The sequence below is a fragment of the Esox lucius genome, chromosome 13, assembly GCF_011004845.1.
Source record: "Esox lucius isolate fEsoLuc1 chromosome 13, fEsoLuc1.pri, whole genome shotgun sequence".
Classification (NCBI taxonomy): domain Eukaryota; kingdom Metazoa; phylum Chordata; class Actinopteri; order Esociformes; family Esocidae; genus Esox; species Esox lucius.
The window spans coordinates 20565397-20589731 of record NC_047581.1 but is presented as its reverse complement, the minus strand read 5'-3'; the positions used below and the strand labels follow the sequence as shown (position 1 = coordinate 20589731).

Below are 24335 nucleotides of genomic sequence, written 5' to 3'. Positions count from 1 at the left end.
AAGTTAAAATGGAGGCCCTATCTTTTGAGATATCAACTTTTCTTATATAACTTTTAAAGACAATGGTCCAGTGGTCCTTTACACTGATTGTCAACCAACTCTGTTCAGCGTTTTCGGAGCAGATGTCGTTTAAGTGTGTTTTTATCAACGTCAAAATCGTGAGAAACATTAGTGATGTTTATAGCGCCCCCAAAAGGTATTTCTGTATGGGACTTTTTCTGTCCATTCCTGACTGACACATTTACGAGTATGTTTTGTTTCAAAGCTGTTTGATGTTCCATTTGGGATTAATGGACTTCTAAAGTCATAGACCCGCCCAGCTCAATTTCATTTGCTGATTTCGGTCATACTATTTGAGATATAAACTTTCCTTATAGACATTTTAAAAATAATGGTTCAAAGGTTCTTCACACCAAACGGCATGCAAATCCTTTCCGCGGTATCCGAGGAAATGTCGTTAACGAGTTTTTCACAAAAGTAAAATGGAGGCCATATTGTTTATGATATCAACTTTTCTTATATAACTTTTAAAGACAATGGTCCAGTGGTCCTTTACACTGATTGTCAACCAACTCTGTTCAGCGGTTTTGGAGAAGATGTTGTTTAAGTGTGTTTTTGTTAATGGCAAAATCGTGAGAAACATCGGTGATGTTTATAGCGCCCCTAAGAGGTATTTCTGTATGGCTGTCTATCTGACCTTCTAACTGTTCGGACGCTCTTGCTTACTGCTCCGTGCTTTGCTCTATCGCTTTTATATTCTTATACTTTATTTCCTTTTACCACCTAGTTTTAAACTCAGCAAATCAGCACAGTGCTCAAACGCTTGGATTGTGCTCAAACGCTTGGATTACTATTTTATTTTTTTTTATACAACCAGTCTCCCACAGAAAGCTTACATTCCGGGAAAAGGAACTCTTAAGGATAAGAGAAAATGCCTCTTCTGGAATCGACTTGCTGTACTAACTGCCACAAACTTTTACAAAGGATTGCAGTTCTTGAAACAAAGTTATTTGTGGGATCACCAAGCCAGACGGAACACACAACAGAGCTCCATCGTGGACACCCTCAGCACACAGCCGGTGAGTCCCATGAATCTAATGCTCCTCAACAGACCATACTGAGTGTAGAGAAACAAGCCGATCGACTTACACATCGATGGCATAAACAGGGAGCGAAACCTAAAGGCATTCGAGACATCAGACTGTCACGAGTATCACACATTGCCGCAGTAGCATCCTCTACCCCAAATACGGCTCTGACAAGGATTGCAAACACTGGTCTCCTATCACCGCCTATACATCTTGAGAACAGATTTGATGTATTATTGAATGAGGAATCCCCAAACTTGAAGAATGTGTTTGAACATAGACTGAATCAGCCAGTAGCTAACTCTAAAGCTAACAGGCGCTCAAGGTTGAGCAGACAGCGGCATTCAGCTCAGAGCACAGCTGAGCCCAGGACTCTGATAGTGGGTGACTCCATAATCAAAAACATTAGTAGCAGGGATACAACTACATGCTGCCTTCCACAAGCAACAACTTCTGATGTAAACAGGGAACTTCAGAACATTCTGATGAAACATAAGACTGCAAATAGACTCGTCATTCATGTGGGGAAAAATGACATTCATAAAGAGCAGTCAGAACTCCTAAAGAAGGACTTCAATGAACTTTTTGAAACACTTAAAAGACTGACAGTTCAAACTTTCATCAGTGGACCACTCCCAGCAAGAGGAACAAACAGGTTTTCACGCTTGCTTGGGCTTAATACATGGCTGCAAAAAACCTGCAATATAAAAGGAGTGAACTTCATTGACAACTTCAATCTTTTCTGGAGTCAGAGGCAACTGTTTAAACAAAATGGTCACCAGCCAAACAAACTGGGGTCAAGAGTGCTTAAGGACAATATCTACTTCTTCCTCCGTCATCCTTCTGCCAATCCACACAACCAGAATGGCACATACACATCTGGACACACTATGAATGACCACAGGACTTCACTTCAGCACCTAAATGGACATGCGGTGAACGGATTATACAAGGACAATGATAACACCACTCAGCCACAACAACCCTTGCTCATGGACACAATCTCAGCTGAGCCCTGCCCACCAAGGTTTGCCAACTTACTAGATGTCACAGACATATCACAGCCTCAGATTACACCTGAGAAAAAGACCCTCTCACCACATACTTTATCTCTTTCTCCAGCATCTCCTCATCTATGCTTCCCAGAGAAAATGGAGAAACTGGTGTGTGCTGGAACCATATTATCCCACTCTTTTGCAAGCCCCCAGATACCGGTCAAAAAACGGCTGGCTCCACAACCACCAAAGCCGGCGGACCCAGCTCCCCCTCCTCCTGTGAGATATCTTCGATCACAACGCCAGGGCCCACACCCTCTTCCTTCTGTTCGAGGTGTACCAAAAACAACTGATACCAGCTCTCAGTGATATGGGTCGGGTCCCCGCTGTGACAACAGCAACTTTATCAAATGTTTACAGAACAAGCGGGAACCCAATGTGCCTGTATCTTTCTCTATTGCTGTTCTATTACATGATAGAAAGTCTAAGGCCTTCAAAAGCCGCACAGCAAACCCATCTAATCTAGTGCCTATTGCACGTCAAACTAAAATTACTGTGGGGACAAAAAGTAAGACTGTTAAGTTAGCACTTTTAAACATCCGCTCACTTAAAAATAAATCACTTCTAGTCAACGAATTAATAACTAGATACAACCTGGATTTTATGTTTCTAAATGAAACTTGGCTAGAAGACAACTGCAGTGCAACAATTCTCAATGAAGCATCCCCTCCTAATTTTAATTTTATGAGTGTCTGCAGATCAATGAGGAGAGGTGGGGGAGTAGCTGCTCTTTTTAAAGATGTCTATCAATGTAAGCAAATATCATTTGGGAACTACCAGTCTTTTGAATATCTGGGTATTGTGTTAAAAGGTGCCCCTCGCATTTTACTTATCACTATTTACCGACCTCCTAAATACTCTCCAGCCTTTGCTGAGGACTTTACAGAACTGTTATCATTAGTTTCCTCAGAGTTTGACTGTTTTGCTATTGCTGGAGATTTTAACATTCACATAGATAATGCAGAAAACAATATGGCAAAAGAAATCAAAACAGTTTTAATAACTTTTGATCTGACTCAGCATGTACATGGACCCACACACTTTCATGGACACACTCTAGATTTACTTATCAGCAAGGGTATAAATATTTCATCAATTATTATTAAGGATGTAGCACTGTCTGATCATTTCTGTATTTTCTTTGATATATTGATCTCTCCTGCCATCGAAGTTAGATCTGTGTCTGTCAAGAAGAGATGCTTAAATGAGAACACTAGTATACTATTTATGAAGGCCATATCTTTAACACCAAGCATATCTGCTGACTCTGTTGATTTTCTCCTTGATTCTTTTAACTCAAAGGTTAAAAGTGTAATTGATGATATTGCTCCTGTGAAAGTCAGGAAGAATGGTAGACAAAAAGCACCTTGGAGAAACTCGACAGCAGTGCAAAATATGAAAAGACAATGCAGAAAAGCAGAGCGCATGTGGCGAAAGACAAAACTTGTAGTCCATTACAAAATCTACAAAGACACCATCCATGCTTTCAACATGGAATTAGGCAAAGCTAGACAGATTTTTTTCTCAAATATTATAAACAGAAATCTAAATAATACTCGCATTCTTTTCGCTACCGTCGATAGACTAACAAATCCCCCAAGCCAGATTCCCAGTGAAATGCTCTCAGACAGCAAGTGCAGTGAGTTTGCATTCTTTTTCTCTGAGAAAATCAATAATATCAGAAAGGTGATCAGCACATCCTCGAGTAGTGCTGGGGTCAGACAGATCCAACCACAACCTGAGAAAGTGGTTACTATGTCTGATTTCGAAGAAATTGATTGCAAAGTTTTGGAAGAAACTGTTCAACACCTTAAAACATCAACATGTGCCCTTGACGCACTTCCCACATCTTTTTTCAAAAGTGTGTTAAACTGTTTAGAAGTAGATCTCATAAAAGTGGTAAATGCCTCACTTCTCTCTGGAAGTTTCCCAAACTCCCTGAAAACTGGTGTTGTCAAACCCCTCCTGAAAAAGAGCAATCTGGATAAGACCATATTAAACAACTATAGACCGATCTCAAATCTTCCTTTCATAGGCAAGATCATTGAAAAAGTTGTCTTCAATCAGCTGAACAAATTCTTAAGCTCAAACGGATACTTTGACAATTTTCAATCCGGTTTCCGACCGCATCACAGCACAGAGACAGCGCTCATTAAGATAATAAACGATATTCGCTTAAATACTGACTCAGGCAAATTATCAGTGCTGATACTACTTGATCTCAGTGCTGCATTTGACACTGTCGATCACAACATACTTCTAGACAGGCTGGAAAACTGGGTGGGGCTCTCTGGGATAGTCCTAAAATGGTTCAGGTCATACTTAGAAGCAAGAGGGTATTATGTGAGTATAGGAGACCATAGGTCTGAGTGGACGTCCATGACATGCGGAGTTCCTCAAGGCTCAATTCTTGCGCCACTCCTATTCAACCTGTACATGCTCCCAATGAGCCAAATAATGAGAAAGAACCAAATCTCTTATCACAGCTATGCAGATGACACACAGATCTACTTAGCCCTATCGCCAAACGATTACAGCCCAATTGACTCCCTGCTCCAATGCATTGATGAAATAAATAGTTGGATGTGCCAAAACTTTCTTCAGTTAAACAAAGATAAAACTGAAGTTATTGCGTTTGGAAATAAAGATGAAGTTCTCAAGGTGAACGCGTACCTTCACTCTAAAGGTCAAACAACTAAAAATCAAGTCAGGAATCTCGGTGTGTCTCTAGAGTCAGACCTTAACTTCAGTAGTCATGTCAAAGCAATAACTAAATCAGCATACTATCATCTGAAAAATATTGCAAGAATTAGATGCTTTGTTTCTAGTCAAGACTTAGAAAAACTAGTGCATGCTTTCATCACCAGCAGGGTGGATTATTGTAATGGACTCCTCACTGGCCTTCCCAAAAAGACCATAAGACAGTTGCAGCTCGTACAGAACGCCGCGGCCAGGATTCTCAGCAGAACCAGAAAATATGATCATATCACACCAGTCCTCAGGTCTTTACACTGGCTGCCAGTTACATATAGGATCGATTTTAAAGTATTACTACTGGTATATAAATCGTTCAAGGGCCTAGGACCTCAATACATTGCAGATATGCTCAATGAATATAAACCCAAACGAACACTCAGATCATTAGGATCACATCAGCTAGAAATACCAAGGGTTCACTCTAAGCAAGGAGAGTCTGCTTTTAGCTATTATGCCAGTCGCAGCTGGAACCAGCTTCCAGAAGAGATCAGATGTGCTCCTACAGTAGTCACATTCAAATCCAGACTCAAAACACATCTATTTTACTTTGCATTTAATGAATGAGCACTGTGCCACTGTCCGTCCGACTGTTTTCACTGTCCTTTATTTTATTATATTTTTTATTCTAAACTGTATTTGACATTATATTCTTAACGGTTTTAATTTTTCTTATTTCTTCACTGTTCTGTATTTGATTTTATATTCTTAATGGTTTTTATTATTTCTTATTTCTGTAACAGTTCCTCTGTCAAATGGATATTTATGTAAAGCACTTTGAATGACCATTGTGTATGAAATGTGCTATATAAATAAAATTGCCTTGCCTTGCCTTGCCTATGGGACTTTTTCTGTCCATTCCTGACAGACATATTTACGAGTATGTTTTGTTTGGTAGCTGTTTGTTGTTCCATTTGGGATTAATTGACTTCTAAAGTCATAAACCCGCCCAGGTCAATTTCATTTGCTGATTTCTGCCGTACTATTTGAGATATCAACTTTCCTTATAGAACTTTTAAAGATAATGGTTCAAAGGTCCTTCACATTAAACGGCACGCAAATCCTTTTAGCGGTTTCCGAGGAGATGTTGTTAACGGGTTTTTCACCAAATTCTAAATGGAGGAAAATCCAAGGGGTGACATTCAGTTCATGAGATATGCATGCTCAAACATTCAACATTTGACTAAGTGCTACACACCTTGAACACACCTGCTCCCCATTCACACCTGAGACCTTGTAACACTAATGAGTCACATGATACCGGGTAGGGAAAATGGCGAATTGGGCCAAATTTTGACATTTTCACTTGCCAGCAGTTTAGACATTAATGGCTGTGTGTTGATTTATTTTGAGGGGACAGCAAATTTACCCTGTTATACAAGCTGTACACCCAATACTTTACTTTGTAGCAAAGTGTCATTTCTTCAGTGTTGTCACATGAAAGGATATAATCAAATATTTCCAAAAATGTGACGGGTGTACTCACTTTTGTGAGATATTGTATCTCAAATTTCCTGTTTCAACAAGTTTGCTTCCTGTTTGTTGTGCATGTACTATTTGCTACTGACTATTAGACTATCTGCCAAAATGTTTCCATATGTGTACCTTATGGTCACAAGAGTCAGACATTAATGTACTTAGAATTTCTAAACAAACAGCTGGAAACAGGAAATCCTCCCATCAAACTAAAATATTGTGGAATAATGTCCTGATTAACATAAGAGACCGAGTCTCAACCTAAACATGCTGTTGCTAAGAATATTGGTTCCTCCCTAAGAGATTGCCTCGCCCACACCGGGTGCAAACCTGGGTCCTCTGCTTCACCAAACACAACCACCCTTCTTGGCAACCCATACATACGTACGTTCTTATACACTTGCACAAGCCTTGGATTGTATGAGCAGGAAGGTCAATAAAGCCCAATGATACACTGATCTATTATTGGGCCTTACCACCAACCTATTGCCTTCACACTGATTGCCAAGCAGTGACACACAATGTCCCATTTTGATAGTCTGGCAGGGTTCAACATACTGTCACGATTGTAATCAAATTCTCACCTTTCCCTCTCCAGTGGGCCTGTGAAGCAAATCCAATATGGCCACCATACTTGCGGTTGAACTCAGCCATCAGAGCCTTATAAGGGTTGCGGATCATGACGATGCTGGCATCAAAGGCTTCAATCTCTTTCTTGCCACTCTCATGTGTTTTAATGCAGATTGTTCTACCACTACGCCAATGATCTCGCTCCCCTTTGAAGCCTATTCAAAGAAAAAAAAAAAAGACAAAGGAGAAAAAAAAGATTTTGAAAAAAGTCTGCATGACCCAATGAATACCCATGTCATCCGTTTCCTCGAGGTGAGGCCTATAATACCCTTGTTGTAGAGGGAACCATCAAAATAGTAGCTGCCTGTGTAGAAGCCTGTGGCAAGCTCTATGAGGTGGCGGGCCCAGGTGTTGCCAGCCCCAGGGAAGCTGGCCAGAGCTATCAGCTGCTTGGAACGTGTGGGGAGGAAGCGTCTGTCCATGCAGCGATTATCTGTGGGAACATAATAAACAACAAAGGTTATGTGGGTGATAGACACTCTCACACACACACACACACACACAATGGAGAATGAAACTAATGAAATATAAATCATAATTTCTGTTTCCTCCTTAAAACAGTTTTGTAAACCAGCAACATATTTTAAATACAACACTGAAGCTGGGCAGTAAGAACATAAAATAATGTTGAGAATAGTGCACATTAACAATATAAATTGAACAATCTGGTTTTAGGATTTGACATTAGAACCCAGGAATGAATTGTAAGCCTGAGTACTACTTTAGAACAGACTCTACAACTTCTCACCAGTAGTTGTTGAGTATATGAGTAATGACATTGCACAAAACTCTGATGTGGTGCTTGTGGCACAAATAGACATTTCTGTGCCATTTTTTGTGTGTTTGATTGTCTTTCCACCATGCAAGCGGATCAGACTTCCTACAGATAGTGTGCACATTTTGTATCAGCCCAGTCTTTGATGGGAACAGGGGGAATTCTTAGAGATTTTATGCTTTGGAATAAATCTCCTGACAAGAGCAGCTCACTGGGATCGTTGCCCAAGTCTTCTTCCACAGTCCCAGGAGCCGCAGCGCCACTGCCAAAACCAGACATATTATTTTCACAATGTTCTTCCTCCATAACTTCCTATCTCTTGGTTTTTAGTTATTGAAAAGAACGAGAATTAGTTCTCACTTGGCTTACCTGGTAAAATAAAAGTGAAATAAAAACAAAAAAGACTGCCTCAGAAGATTGCAACAGTTCAATGCATGGTGTAAAGTAACATGGTTGGTGTGAGTAGAGCTCTGTGCAGTTTATTTTGTAAGTCTGGAAGCTGTTTAAGGAAGCGAGAGGCTACAATATGTCAGAATGTGTGCTTGGAGAGCTGGGGATGCACACGACTTCGTCATACTGACGCAGGAAATAAAGTCACATGAAACATGGCCAGTGAGTCAGATAGAATTAAAGTATTGTGCAAGCTAAGATTTTATTTTTAAATATGTTATGTTTTACATGCCCTATCAAAATCAGTCACGCTAGATAAGTAGCATGAAACAAGTGCATTTCGTTAACAATATTATTCTGGTCTACGTTTAGACAACAGATATCCTTAGAGCAAAATGTTTGCTTACCCACTTAATTGGTGGCAACATTTAAAAGCTGACAGACATACTCTATAACCTATGATTAGGCCCTAATCTATGGATTTCATACACTTGACTGGGAATAAAGATCTGTTGATCCCAAGTACTTTGAAAAGAAGTGTGGATCTGAAAACCAGTCTGTCTGGTCGTGTTCACATAGAGTTGATCAAGCCTTTGACTGAGGCCAATGGCTGTAGGAAGTTATCATATTGGTCGATATTGGTGGGACTGGAACAGAGTATCATACACATCGATCCAGAGCGTCCCAAAAAAGGTCAATAGGTGACACTGCTGATGAGTAAAGAGGCCATTGAAGAACTGGGGCATTTTCACCTTCCAGGAATTGTGTACAGATCCCTGAGACATGGGGCTATGAATTATAATGCTGAAACAAGGTGATGGCAATGGATGAATATAAGTGCCTCATATTGTCATGATGGTATTGCTGTGCATTAAAATCTTTTTTTTATTGTCTTGGTTGTCCATAACCTATGATTTTCCATACAATAACCCAACTACTAGGTCTCAGATGACCCTATAGTTGAAAAACCTAAATGTGAAGGTCCTGGGCTGGCCTGGTTACACATGGTCAGCTGTGCTGTTGTTAGTCTGGTTGGAAGTACTGCCAAATTTCAAAAATTATACATTTTATGGAAAATAAAAAAATAAATGAACATTTAATACTCTGGCAACAGCTCTGGTGGACATTCCTGCAGTCAGCTGTATGTAAACTGCAAACTTGAGACAACTTTGGCAAGTGCAAATTTTACAGTACAGTAGAGTTGTTTTATACTGTCCACAGCATATTTTTCAATCAAAATGGAGCCGCAGATGGCTGCAATCACTTAGTAATAAACTGGACAAACTTCACTTGCTGTTGGGGTAAAACAGAGATCTCCTTATCTTCCACCTTGTGTTTCACAGAGACGTGATTGTGTGGATCTATAACGGACTCATCTGTGCAATTGCTTGGTTTTTCTACATTCTGAAGCAATTGCAGAGATTCCACCGCTAGCCAACATGCAAACACAATGGCAACTAGCTGAACAGATATTCAAAGGCGGAGCGGTCATACCCAGACTCCTTATTGTTTTTGCTGACTTAAACAAGGGTAACTTAAGCCACAAACTCTCGAAATACATATATTTTTTTTAAATCCCAACCATTTTCTAAACCTGTTGTGCAAATGTCAAAAAAGTGGAGCAGTGAAGCAACAGAAGCTATGTGTGTGTGTCTGAAGCGCACTGATTTTTAGGTTTGCCACTAATAGTCTAGATGAGTATACTGATTCTGTCACATCATACTTCAGCTTCTATGAGGATAGCTGCGTACCAACACGGACCAGGGTGAGTAACAACGACAAACACTGGTTCACAGCTAAACTCAGATGGCTGCATTTGGAAAAGGAGGAGGCGTTCAGGAGCGGGGACGGACACAGGTACAGAGAGGCTAAATACAGCTTTGGTAAGGCAGTGAAGGAAGCCAAGTGCCTGTATGTAGAGCAAATAAAACAAACAACAGTTCTCAGCCAATGACTCTGCTTCTGTTTGGCGAGGTCTCCAACAGATTACCAACAACAAGCCGAAATCCCCCCACTCCATTAATGACATGTGACTTGCCAACGACCTGGATGAGTTCTACTGCAGATTTGAAAGACAAAAGGGCAGTCCTGACAACATACCTTCTCCCTGTGTATCCAGCCATCAACACCAGCCCCACACCATCGGGGGCCCATACACACTCACCCATCTCAATCATCCCCACCTGTGCCACTACAATGGAACTTTTGATCCTGGAGGGGGATGTTAACAGACTTTTCAAGAGACAGAACCCCAGCAAAGCAGCAGGGCCTGCCGGTGTCTCCCCATCCACCCTAAAGCACTGTGCAGATCAGCTTTCTGCTGTATTTACTGACATCTTTATTGCCTCACTGGAGACATGCTGCATTCCGGCATGTTTCAAATCCTCCATCAACATCCCAGTCCTCAAGAAGCCAAGGATCACAGGACTTAACGGCTAGAGACACGTCACCCTGACCTCTGTGCTTATGAAGTCATTTGAGTGCTGTCCCACCTCAAGACTATCACCGACCCACTACTAGACCCACTGCAGTATGTCTACAGAGCCTCCAGCATTTGGACTCCCCTGGAACCTACACCAGAATCCTATTTGTGGACTTCAGTTCTGCATTCAACACCATAATTCTCGCTTTGCTCCAAGACAAGCTCACCGAACTGGGAGTGTCCAGAAGCAGGTGGATCATAGCCTTCCTGTCCAACAGGAGGCAGTATATGAGGCTGCGGCAGCTGACAAAGTTTAACCTGCCAAAGACTATGATGGTGCATTTCTACAGTACCATCATAGAGTCCATCCTGACCTCCTCCATCACCATCTGGTACACTGCAGCCACTGCCAAGGACAAGGGCAGGCTACAGCACATCATCTGCTCTGCAGAGAGGGTGATTGGCTGCAATCTGCCATCTCTACATGAACTACACACCTCTACGACGTGGAGGCGAGTGGCAATGATTAGGGCTAATCCCTCTCACCCTGGTAATGGACTATACAGTGCTCTCCCCTCCCACACACAGCCCTCAATTGGACAAATCTTGCACCTATTTTTTATTTATTTATTAATGCTCAGTCTAATGTTTTTATAATCAGTCCACTGTTCTTATTAGTTTTTATTTGTATAAATTTGTATAAATTGTTGCACCAATGGACCAGAACAAATTCCTTGTTTATTGTGAAACTTAATGACAATAAAACTCTTTCTGATTCTGAACTTGTGTAGTGTTCATGTTGTTTAACTGGCTTCTTGATTCACCTACTATAGCAAGAGGATAGATCATTTTGGTAAATGAGAAATACTAACAGAGATGTAAACAAATTTGTGTAAAACATTTGTGAGAAATACGCCATTTCTAAGTATGTCTTTTTTTATTTCACAGCCTGGAGCAACACTTTACATCCTGTGTTTTACTTTGTTCCATTTATTCCAGTTTTTGGGTTGTTGCAAAAACCTTATATGCAATACATTTTAAAAAGTATTCAGACCCTTCACTTCCTTAAAATGTTTCACTTCCTTCACTTTTTGTGTCACAGACTTAATAATGAAATATACTCAATTAGTGTTCATTTTGGCAGCATTTTTGTGATGTTAGTTGTTTTAAATTTTATTGCAGAGCTTGAGAAGATCTACAACAAAAAATTGCAGTTTTTTTTGGCATACAAAAGAACCTTCAAAAGTTGTGATCGCCAAAGATGCTTCTAAAAAGTATAGGGTCTCAAAACAGTAACGTACAGAAGATATTATTATTTTTCATTTTCAATAAATTGGCACAAATTTCTAAAAGTGTGTTTTCACTTGGTCATTATTGGGTATTGTGAATAGACTGTTGAAAAAATATTTAATATAATACATTTAAAATTAAGTCTAGAAAAACAACAAAATGTGGAGAAAATGAAGGGGCTTGAATACTTTCCAAACACACTGTACTATGACTTGTGCAGACTAGTATGTTTTGGCGCACAGTTATTACCATATCTATTTCCACTTGACTGTAAGAATTATTTTCAAACTCCATTTTCTGAAGGGTGAGATAAAATCCGTCCTTGTGAAAGTGATGATGTGAAAACTGTTTCACAAAGACACTCCTCACACAGTCTCATGTTCAGAAACACTGTACACAAATGGTTTCCTATTCCACTTCCTGCACCATCTATACAAATGTACGGAAATCCATGCTTTTATGACACGTATCTAGTTGTTTAATGACTATAAACATACAGGTCAGTTGAATGAGGCTCATTTACCTTGGACCTGTGTCTGGTACACCACAAAGTACTCGTCATTTCCACAACTTTCAAACTCCTCGCCATGGCAGCGGTGCAAGCACATGTCCTCCTCTTCCATCTCATGGAGGGTGAAGTGACGGGTGGGGTAACCACAGAGACACATGTCTCCAGCTAGGATTGCTAGGGGTAGCTCCTGGACCAGAGAAAGGAAGAAAGAGAGGGATGTTACAGGGTTGAATATATGTTGTTTGTGCATAATGACACATGCGTAGCACACACACATGCACGCGCGCACACACGCACGCACACACACACACACACACACGGACACACACACACATACACTGTCACTCCCTCTCAGTATCAAGCAAACGGACATCAGAATCTCATCATCACTAAATTACTTCTCCCTCACCTTCTCTGTGCACATGTCCACACATTTCTCCACTGACATGTTCTGGATGACAGCGCTGATGGGCAGGGCCAGGGTGACATTGTCAGGCCTGTGGAAGCACCCCTTAAAAATGGCACTACCATCTGAATCAGAGACAAACACAACAGACAAAACACAGTTTCAATCACTAACCTGTTTTTAAGTGTTCAGACTTGCATCCTGTTTAACCCCTATCAACTAACCCCCCCCCAACCCCTAACATAGAGTATGAGGCCCTGTCCCAATGGCGTGCCTTGAGCCATGCCCTGAGCAATTATCATCAAATCGTGGACAGCCTTCTTTTAGCCCCAAGCCCAACATAGCACAAAAGACAAGCAATTCTGCAGAACAACAAACAACAGGGAAGTGCAACAGTCTGTGTGGGTTATGCACCAAGAGAGGGGATAATGAAAGTCTAACCCCATAAAGCCCAGCATACCAGTTCAATTATTTGATAACTCTAAACTGAAATGGAATCAAACTAATTGAACTGACAATGGTTTAATTATTTGTTAAATAATTACAGCACTAACCAATATAAGTCACTGATTCTCAAAAGTATTAATATTTCGTAAATATTCTAGCACTTGTTTTAGCCCACTCACGCCAGGTACTTTATTCGCAATTGGATGTATATAATGTTTTAGAAGAAGACAAAAAATAAAATGTTAACTAATAAAGCTTTAGGCGGAGCCCAAGGAAGTCACTTCCTTGTAATTCAGTGGTATCATAGCAACCAATCCTGCACTCTAGCAATGCTGCACTCTAGCAACTCCTTGTGGTAGGTCAGGCAAATACCAAAGGTATTTCATAGTTGTTGGCTGGGGTATGTGTTCCCCTCAAGAGTGTGTGTACTAGCGAAAACATCCTGGTTGGGTGAGAAGCATGACAATAATCAGAAAAGCTTGGCGAGATCTGCTTGGAGAAACATGTCCCACACCATTTCGCTCATGGAGAGATGGCCATAAACACAAATTGGACATCATGAAAATTGGGAGGGTATACAATTTGGGTAGAATTTGGATAAAGAAAGGCTGTTTAAATTGGAAAATCACATGTAAAAAGTATATAATATTAGTATAATAATATTAATATTTTTTATATTTACTAATAAATTACTATAACCATTCAACTGTAAAATAATACCTGGATTTGAATTGAAGAGGACAGTCTATATTCTAAGCATAGACTGAAGGACCTCACAGATCTAAAAAGATTCTGTATGTAGAATACACTCTCTCAATTCAGATATTTTCTGCCAGTAAGTTGGTTTCTCTCTACCCCCTCTCATCCTATTTTCGTCTTCCTCTATCTTCACCTCGCACTGTCTCTAAGACATACTTTCCTTATTTGGTAATGAAATGTTTTATTTGGCTTCCTTGGCATGTGTGTCACTGTACTACACATCACACCAAAGCCCTGAGAAAATCAGTATAACCTTGCTGTTGGTACTGAGTCTGTGTGTCTGGTAATATGATACATGATTGGGAACGGAGGAGAGGTAGAAAATTGTTTCTTAAATCTGATACTGTAATATAAATCTGTAATCTGATAATAACAGCCTGGAGTACGGAGGACAGCAGAGGAAACAACTTAGTCCTGTTCGTTTTCTATTGTGAAGCATGTAGCAGGGTTGGTATCACATGACTTCTGCAGTCAGGGTCAGAAGTGTCAGGCCATGCAGAAATACAGTTATACTCAGCAACTGGAATGTTAGAAGACCGCAAAACAGGAGAAATGACAAAAATCACAGGACAGTGTTGTTATTGGAATCCTAAATGCAGAAAATGTACAAGTAAACAATTAAGAACAATGTATGTTATAGGTGGGATGTATAAATGTGCAATCCACCTATAACATAATTTGTTCTAAATTAAGTTATCTAGCAGTAGATGTAGGAGAGGGGTGGAGGGGCGGAGGGCAAAAGACAACCTTCTGTTCCACAGCAGCCTAGGGCATTTTCATATCCTCTCACAGGGTTCCAAGGAAAAACAGACAACAGCTTCTAACTTATATAAACACATCACAGTGACTCCGTCCAACAAAATTCACATTCTTTCTCTCTGTATCTGAATAATTCTCTCTCACTCACGTTAACTCTATTTTTCTCTGTATCTTACACCCTTTCTCTCTCCACAATCAACATTCTTTCTCTCTGTCTATCTCTGTTTGTCTCTATCTCTGAATTCATTTTAAATTTGGAGGGCTTTATAGGCATAAGAAAGTTGCTTATATTGCGAAAGAAATTGGAAAATAAAACAAATTAAAACAATACGAATATTCTAGGTTACTATTCACAACTTTCAAACAAATAAAGGCATCTTAAATGTTAGATTATAAGCCATGTCCAGTGTTAAAAGAGGCCATGTCCAGTGTTAAAATATTTGCAAGAATGACTGACAAGTGAAAGGAAATAAAGAAACAAAACATTGGTCGCATCTACATTGTTGTTTGTGCTCAACTGTTTGTCCTTTTCCCCCGGCAACGGATCACTAATATTGCTGTTGTGATTGCACAAGGGGGTTTATCAGTATTTGACTTCAAGGTTTTTATGGGTCAGCATGATCTGACAGAAATAGGTCTCAAACAGGGCAGGCAATGTATCAGCATCCTTTTCAAAACACGGTTTGGCCCCATGGCCAAATGACGGCACTGAACTGTAATAGTACAACGCATCTATTAAGATAACATCTCTCTTCAGGTTAATTACCCTTCGATATTGTTTTAGTGCAAATTAGCCTATAATATGATGTATTGTAGGTCTCTGTTATATAAAGAGAACAGTGCTTGGTTTGACTGCCTGGCTGCTCCTGTCATTATTCCCTCTGGTTGTCCCAGTGTGAGTTCACCACACCCCCTAGTAGAGGACCCACAAGTGGGTGACCGAGACTCACAACGGCGCAGTGACTCCTGGCTGAGCTCCAGTCGATAGATGGACAGGCGATTGGCACCACCACACAGGTTTCCCTTGTCGCCCTTACACTCCATGTTGCATTCACTGTCAGAGGCGTTGGGGGCCTGGATCTTGTGGCCACAGTAGCACTCTGCCCCAAACTCTAGGCCTGAATAGAGGTAGCCCCTGTTGAAAGGAAATCAGGGTTTAACATGTTTATATATCTAAGTGGCTCTGGACCGCAAAACAATTCTGAAATAAATATATCCTTAGACCGGAAAGTCCCTCAGGGCTTCCGGATGGGAAGTGAACCTTTTGACATCCTCCCTCACAAACCACAGTTGGGAATGACCAGAGGGATGTGATTTGTCATTTAAAAACTCAATTATGCATGGAAGTATGAGATGCATGTGACCATCTCTATCTGTTGCTCTTTGCAGACTCAGTCCACTAACAGGGTGAATGTCTGTTGGGTAACCAATAACCCCCCCCTCCCCCCTCTCCAAGATGAAGACAGCTCCCTGGGGGTGGACAAGGTTACAACCAGAGTGCACACATTATTACTGTACAAAGACACCAGTGCTTTTGATATTGTGTTATAACTGTGAATTTCATTTCTGTTTTTACTTTGTATATAATGATTGTCAGTTTCATATTTGTAAAGCAGATAAAACCACTTTAAGGGAATGTACATTTTCCAAGGTGATGTTGCTGAATGCATCCTTAGAAATAATAAGCTGGAATGTTCTATCCATCTAACACACAAGGGCAAACCTAGCAGTAACCCAGCAGTGGCATATGAACTATACACACAGAACTTGACTCTTGAGAGGTCACCAAAATAACACGTTATACTGTAGAGAATTCATATTGACTACCAGTCAAGTTAAGCACTAGCTAGCTAGAGCAGTCACAGTGGTGCACTGCTCACACACGCTGATATCTGTGCACAAGAGCAGCTTTTTCTGGGAGGGGGAGTGATGGGACAGAGAGTGAGACAAAGAGAGAGAACCGGAGGAAAACATGCTCTCTCTGTTTCTCCCCTCTCCTCCCTCTCTGTAACCAGCGTATGTATTCTCTCTCTGCCCTTCTCTCTGTCTCTCCTCATCTCTGAGTCAGCGGTGAGTGTAATGGAATGCATCGGGCTGAGCTGTCCATGGGGATAGAGAGGGAGAGGAGGAGGCAAAGGGTAACAGGAACAAGAGATGATGTAAAGAGAAGATGATAGGAGAAGAGAGAAAGGAAGAGAGAGAGATAGAGACTCAGGAGAGCTGTGGGTGTGAGAGAATGACAGCTGGCTCAAGGCCCAGCATTAATTAGACAGGACTAATTTCATCCTGCCAGACATGTTAATCTGCTACACACTGATCCAGTACACAATGTTGACTTCTCACTCCCACCCCGCGGCTGTGTGGTGTGCGCATACTATCCTGTCACAGTAGTTTACTGTATAGTCACCAGTAACGCACTGTACAATCTACAGTACAAACTGTAAATTGCATTGCATTGTGGGGGGAGATTTTACAGAGGGTAAACAGTAAATGTATTTTGGACATGAATCAATCAAACTTTATCTATATATCACAAATCATACTGTAACTCCAAGTGCTGAACATAACAAGAAACGAGGCAAACCTAGTTCAGCTGGCCCGCAATAGAAAGTGTCGCCCACGTGCAAGGCTGTGTCATTAACCACTACACCATGGAGCCGTACTATCCTGAACAAATCCTATTTTGCCCCAGGCCGTTTTAATAGTTAATTGGCCATTCGTGAATGGCATTGATACAGTTAAACTGACTAATGTTTCTTACAAAGTTTACCTCCACCACAAATAGCGGCTATGTATGGGGTTTGCCATTGGCCGTTTTAACAGTGTATTAGCCAGTAATAAGATTTACCGGTATATACTAACTTACTGGAATAGTCGTAAGAATTGAGCAATTGCTAGCTAATCTGCCAAAGCTATTTCATTTCATGGCATAACAACTTATTTTTTTCTTTCATGGCAAAACAACAAACTTTTTTCTTTCATTTGTGAATGACATTTATACAACAACTATCAATAAAGGCGACGATAACTAACTTTTTCATCAAGTGAAAAGACGGGAGAATCGTGGAATCTACCAGAAATAATTAATGAATGTCGTTGCTCTCAATAGATTCGAACTTAGGTCTTCCACATGAGAGGAAGACCTAACCACTAAGACATAGCATAACATGTTCAGCAGTCGCTAGACTTCATTTAAGGATTGTGTTAAACTGATTAACATTTCTTATAATGTTTACCTCCACCATAGCGTCTATGAACTATATTGCTTTTGCCACTGGCGGTTTTAACAGCTTATTACTAGTATCTACTAACCTCCTAGGAATAATCATAAGAACTGAGCAATTGCTAGTGAGACTGAAGATTAACTATTCCATGCCAGAAACAGCTGCAATATAACTGTATACAGTTTCAGTTAAGGCTTACTATAGATTTCTAGTTTTCACATTTTGTTTGGGTTAGGCGTTACATGTACCAAACACGTTAAGGTACCTGACAATTGTACCGAACAATCATAAAAAAACCTGTTGGGCTTTAAGCCAATATCCGGATTTATAGTTTTTACCTTGCTCTAGATAAAAGCCAGGCTAAAAAGGTGTGTTTTCAGTTTTCTTCTAAAGATATCCACACTCTCTGCCTCCCTCAGGTGCTCTGGCAAGACGTTTCACATGCTGGGACAATAGCACCTAAAAGCGGCCTTGCCGTGGGCCTTAGACCGGGTCCTAGGAATCACCAAGAGACAACTACCAGAGGACCTGAGAGATCCAGTGGGTACATATCTTAAAACCATGTCAGATATGTAGTCGGGAGCAAGACCATATAATGATCTGTAGACCAATAATAAAATCTTAAAAGGGAGCCAGTGCAGTGATTTTAAAATGAAAATATGCTCTCCTTCTGATCAAACGAACAGCTGAATTTTGTATGCTGCAATTGATCTATGGCTTTTTTGGCAGACCAGAAAGAAGAGCATTAGAATAGTCCAGTACTCGCAGTAATGGCCTGGGAGAAAAACGGTTGCACTTTGGCAAGATTTTTTTAATGATAAAAGGCAGATTTGGCCCCACTCAAATCTGGCATTTGATTTGAGTGCGGGGATCGAAAATGAAATTTGAATCTATGATGACACCTATGTTTTAGCCTGGTGCTTGGGATTGAGTGCCAATGACTTCAATTTGGAGGTCAGTTTTTCTCTCTGTGGAGTCAGCTCCAATGACGAGTATCTCGGTTTTGTCCTGGTTGAGCTGAAGGAAGTTCTGAGCCATCCAAGCAGTAATGTCTAAAATACACTTATGCAGGGCAACAACAGGGCTTGTGTCATCAGGAGACACAGCAATATAGAATTGAGTGTCATCAGCATAACTGTGGAAATTGATGCCATGTCTCAGGATGACACTGCCAAGGGGCAGCATATACAGACTGCAAAGTACTGGACATTGGATCAAGCCTTGTGGTATGCCACAGTTGATAGTTCTTAGAGGATTGTTTGTCGAGGGCACACAACAAAGAATTCCTCTACCAGTGAGGTAAGACGTAAACCAGTTATGTGCAGTACCAGAGCAGCCAACACATTTATGTTGTCCATCTCTGAGAATATTGTGTCAAAAGCTGGGAGGGTCAACTTTTTCTCCAGGCCGTAAAGGTATCCCAGGACAGCGCAGGAGCTTGCTTCACTGTACCGAAGTCTTACAATCCTTACAGTATCTTGCTTGTTTAACATAATGTCTGCATTCTGTAGATGATGATGAATCCAGTCCATTACACCAGCTCATGGGGCACGAACCACACAACAACCTTTGTAGTCAGGGGTCACCAACAAAGTATCCTAGAGCAAAACTGGCAGCAAATCAGACCAACACACACACTTCAACAGCTGACCATAATTTCTGCTCAAACACAGACCCACACAAAACCAAGAACCAAAGACGCTGTCAACATGCCAAAAATGTAGGCAGACATGTTACTACCACACAGCATCTAGGCCTGTGCCTGACTAACATTGAAGAGATAGACCACCCAATAATCTACATTTGTCAGCTGTTTCCTTAGTTTTCATGGTAAGAAAACAGCTGACAAATGCGGCAGATTTTTGGGTGGTTTATGTCTTTAAGTAGCAGCTAGACTTATGTATTAGTCTTCAAAGTAGCTTAATGCAAAGGATTCTATCAAATCAGCCTTCCCTTAAACATTTTACTACTGAGATTTGGGTTGATTCTCCTGGGATGAAATGCCCAGCCATTGTCACACAGTGAGTCAGAAAACATGAAAATGACGGGACATCTCCAACAGATTTGACAGAAGTAACGACCATAACCAATGGAAAACTCAAGACCACGTTAGCAATTTTCTATTGTTACATTTTCATGCAGTTTAAGACAGAATAAATAAGTTTTAAATGTTTCAACTTTTGTCGGGAATTTGCAGTACGTCACTAATTTGTCTTTTGTGTGTCATTAATTAACGGTAAATATATTGCAATATTTACGATTACAGGAAAGAACGATATATAAATGTTTCGCCCCCCTCCCCAACCTGTTGTTTTTACCTTTTTTTGGGGGTGACCAATTCTTAATTGGGTCAAACCCCCTCAATCCCCCCCGTCATTCAAACCCTGAATTCTAAGGTATCACTTCTTAGCTGATCAATACCATGCCTGATGGAGTACGCAGCAGACCCTTCACATCTAGAAGTCGAAAATCAATCATTGGAGTTTAAGGGGCCAGGGTTAATCAGACGGTCAATTGTTGAGAAGAGTACTTATCAGTGGTTCTGATTATCATTGACCAGTTTGGAGATTAGAGCTTGTCTAGCATTTCTGATTGCCTTACTATACACACCAAGATTCTTACAAAATTAATGTCATGGTGGACATGTAATTTAGATTTTCTTCATTTTCACTCTACTACACGACACGTCTCTTTAATTTAGTAATTTCCAAATTTTTCCAGGGGGGGGTCTCAGTTTAGGGTTGCCCTTTTTTTGTTTGTTAGGGGCAACAATGTCAATAGTTATCCTTAGTTTGAGAGTTATACCAGATTGTCAAATGAGGAGAATAACTGCTGGTATACATTCTAAAGGTCTAGGTTATATATATATATATATATATATATATATATATATATATATACACACACATTCTAGGTCATAAATATATGCACCAACCTCAGGGTTAAGACATCATTTTTTAACAAGGTGTACTGTGCAGACGATAACTGAAAATAATACACCACACTGATCAGACCATCATATCAACAATCGAGGATACTTCAACAGTAAGTCCATGTGTAATCACTAGATCTAAGGTTTGACTGTGGATATGGGTGTGACCGTGGCCATATCAGTCAGAATATAAAAAAATTACATGGTTTTGGAATCTGACTTGTTATCCACATGTAGGTTAAAGTCTCCTATGATTTTTGTCATGATTACTGTGGATAATAGATAAGAATTCTGCAAAGTCGTCTAGGAAAGGGGGTAATTTCTTGGGAAGCATGTATAATGGTATAATGTATAATGGCACAACGCTCAAATTAACAAAAGTCTCCCAAAGATGTTCCCCTGCCGGCAAGCATGTCTGAGGGAATAGTTGCGGTCCCACCACACTTTATCTCGTCTACAGGAGTGGGAGGAACTATAGTTCAAGGGAGAGGCCTGTGCTAAGCCAGGTTTCAGTTAAAAACATACAGTCCAGTTTGCGCTCCGTAATTAGGTCATCAACGAGAAATGTCTTATTAGAAAGTGAACGTTGAACATTACAAATTGCAATACTCAATGTCTCTGGGCTGTTCTTCAAGGCTGACTGTTTTAAACAGGATATAGAGACCAGAATAGAAATGTTTACAGAGCGACAGGAAAAGGATTCATTTGTTCTACATCCAGTCATAACGTCCTTGCTGTCGACCGGTGGGATGGTGAAGGCCTGTGTTGCATGGAGGGGGGGGGGGCATATCTCCTCCTGGCTGGGGGGAGACTCAGCTTTAGCAGCTGGGAGGGTGGGTCCATTGCTGCTGTCCTTTCAGGTGTTGGCAGACTGCTGGACAAGACTGCTATTACTGTTGGGTGGTCAGCCAATAGGAAGTTTTTCACTAACGTTATTGACCACCACATCAGGAAGACTTGCAGACAAATGCATAAATCTGACAAGTATTTTAGTATAATAACAAAATGTGGTACACATTGCAAACGGTGTGAATGGATATGCAAGAATGTTAATATCCATCAAAAGGTGGCAACAAAACAGCACATGTGCGTGTCTCTTGAAATGTTTGATTCAGTGTAATGACATTTGTCAAACATGCCCTGGGATGTGATTCTCACTCACCCATGAGATGTCTCAGACACCAATGGCATGATTTTGATTAAACTTGGATGAATACTAATGCGTTTTGTCATGGATATCTTGCCTTTACAAAATAACACTAATCAGCCCAGGTGGCAGTACATGATTCTATGGGGGACAAATTGTTATAACTGTTGCCTTGTTACATTTGTATCATTTGAGGGGCTGATGGCATCACAAGCAGAAGGATTTGCACAGGTTTGAATCTTAATGATGCTACATAAATATTGTGTTTTTCAAGTTTAAAGTGTTATTATTTATTTATTTAACCTTTATTTAACCAGGGAATAACCAATGAGACCCAGAGTCTCTTTAGTAATTTGTATAATTTCACTTTGCCTGTAAGAATTACTAGCACAGGCAAGTCTTATTAGATGTTACGATACCACAGCATCCCCCTTAGAAACAAACAAGACTTAGACATGCAGGAGAAAAAACTGCAGAATAAGATCAATTAAATTCTAGTTCTACCCATTCAAAACCAAAGCCAAATTTTTGCAGAGATTTATAGGACCTTTAAAGTTGAACAAACACATCACTGTCACATGATTGTCGCAGAAACTGTGACAGAAAATATATGATTTGCAGTATGGCTCAGAAGGGATGGAGATCGTTACCAGTAATGAAATAAAATGATATTTTAGGTGTGACAGAGAACTGTATATCACATCACGTTGTGCCACTGTGGAAAAATATGTTGGGAACCAATGCATAGATTACAGTACCAGTAATAGTGCACAGCTCACTCTCACTAATGTCTGCATATGTACGAGCTACTGCTTCGACTTCTTTCTTCTTCCTTCCTACCACTGACTTCAATGATGGCTACTTCAATCTTTTCATCACTGCATGGGAGCATCTGCCAAATAACTAAAATGTAAACATTTAATGTAGGAGCAGAGCAGGAAGGTTGACCATTTCTTGAAATTTGGCAACACTTCTTCCAGGCCTGACAATAAACCACTAATTACAGGCTCATTCATTCATTCATCTTCTTCTGCTTCATCCGGGGCCTGGTCACGGAGATGCCCAGACTTCCCTCTCCCCAGACACTTCCTCCAGCTCTTCCGGGGGGACACCGAGGCCTTCCCAGGCCAGCCGGGAGACATAGTCCCTCCAGCGTGTCCTAGGTCTTCCCCGGGGTCTCCTCCCGGTGGGAGGGACCGGAACACCTTCCCAGGAAGGCGTTCCGGAGGCATCCAGAACAGATGCCCAAGCCACCTCAGCTGACCCCTCTCGATGTGGAGGAGGATGTGTGGAGGATGTGGATGTGTAATAACAGGCTATTACAGTATATTAGGCTGTACATTTAAATCAATAAGTAACTATAAGCATATATAACTATTTATTTACAGTGCATTAGCACTTACATATAAGTCCTATAAACATAATGTGTCTTTAGGATGTCCCCTGTATGCTGGACTGTCCTCCTTCAGTCAGTTACAGTAGTAACCATCAATCAGCTAAGGAGATGAAGCCAGAAGCACACCAGGGGACATTTGATTGCTTGTTGTGTGTTTGTACTGAATCATCAAGTTTGTGAGTTTTTATATTCGTAGGCTTACCTTTCAGCACAGTTGTCCTGGCAACGGAAGACCGTCATTTTCTTGTAGTCAAAAAAGGACACTCCCCTGAGTGCTCTTTTAGCTGTGTTGTCAATATAGCAGCCAATGTACTTTGCTGTAAAAGTGAAAAACAAAATTCACATAACAAATCAAATATGCACCATTCAAGCAGACCAAATACCACTACAGGAATCATACCAGGGAGAGTGGTACCATTTTGGGTTCCACATAAATAAAAATGTGTTTACCAAGTAATTTCATGGTTGTTTTTCTAATGGTAATTAAATATTAACATAGACAAGACACATTCTATATTTGACAGCCCAATGTTTTTAATCAACAATTCTATAGAAAATACAACTTTAGTTGCTGTTTGCTAATGTGAAAACCTGAAATGTGTCTTTTGCACTGTTTTCAAACCCCCACCCACCCAGCATAACATGCTCTCCATCCAGGGACAATGCCAGTTATATTTATTTATGAAGAGACACAACCCCTTCTAGTGGCCTGCTGTTGCAACTTCACTCAGGGCACTTCCTCCATGACTCACATTAATAGGGAGAGAAGGCCTGTAAATGACTTTCTGCAGTGGGACTCGTTCAACCTTTCACCCTTCTTACTCCATCTCATAAAGCAGCATGCTGAGCTAGACCAATCTATGCCTACACCTCC

At 40.6% G+C, this 24335-nt stretch overlaps 2 protein-coding genes across 5 annotated transcripts in view; one reads left to right on the top strand and one right to left on the bottom strand.

Moving 5' to 3' along the window:
• The window catches only part of wscd2 (WSC domain containing 2), an 87705-nt gene that overhangs the window by 30046 nt on the left and 33324 nt on the right, over nt 1–24335 (bottom strand). For all 4 annotated transcript variants that reach the window (XM_020052839.3, XM_010896393.5, XM_020052838.3 and 1 more), the window contains 6 exons: nt 23664–23778; nt 15713–15897; nt 12801–12922; nt 12404–12578; nt 7272–7436; nt 6958–7158 (listed from right to left, as the gene is read on the bottom strand). In XM_020052839.3, coding sequence (XP_019908398.1) covers nt 6958–7158; nt 7272–7436; nt 12404–12578; nt 12801–12922; nt 15713–15897; nt 23664–23778 — 963 coding nt within the window. The remainder of the gene's footprint in view (nt 1–6957; nt 7159–7271; nt 7437–12403; nt 12579–12800; nt 12923–15712; nt 15898–23663; nt 23779–24335) is intronic.
• Nucleotides 702–3171, top strand: LOC114829678. Its single transcript, XM_029115396.2, has 2 exons — nt 702–2115; nt 2211–3171. The coding sequence occupies exons 1-2, from the start codon at nt 932–934 to the stop codon at nt 2434–2436; spliced, it is 1410 nt and encodes a 469-aa protein (XP_028971229.2). The 5' UTR covers nt 702–931; the 3' UTR covers nt 2437–3171.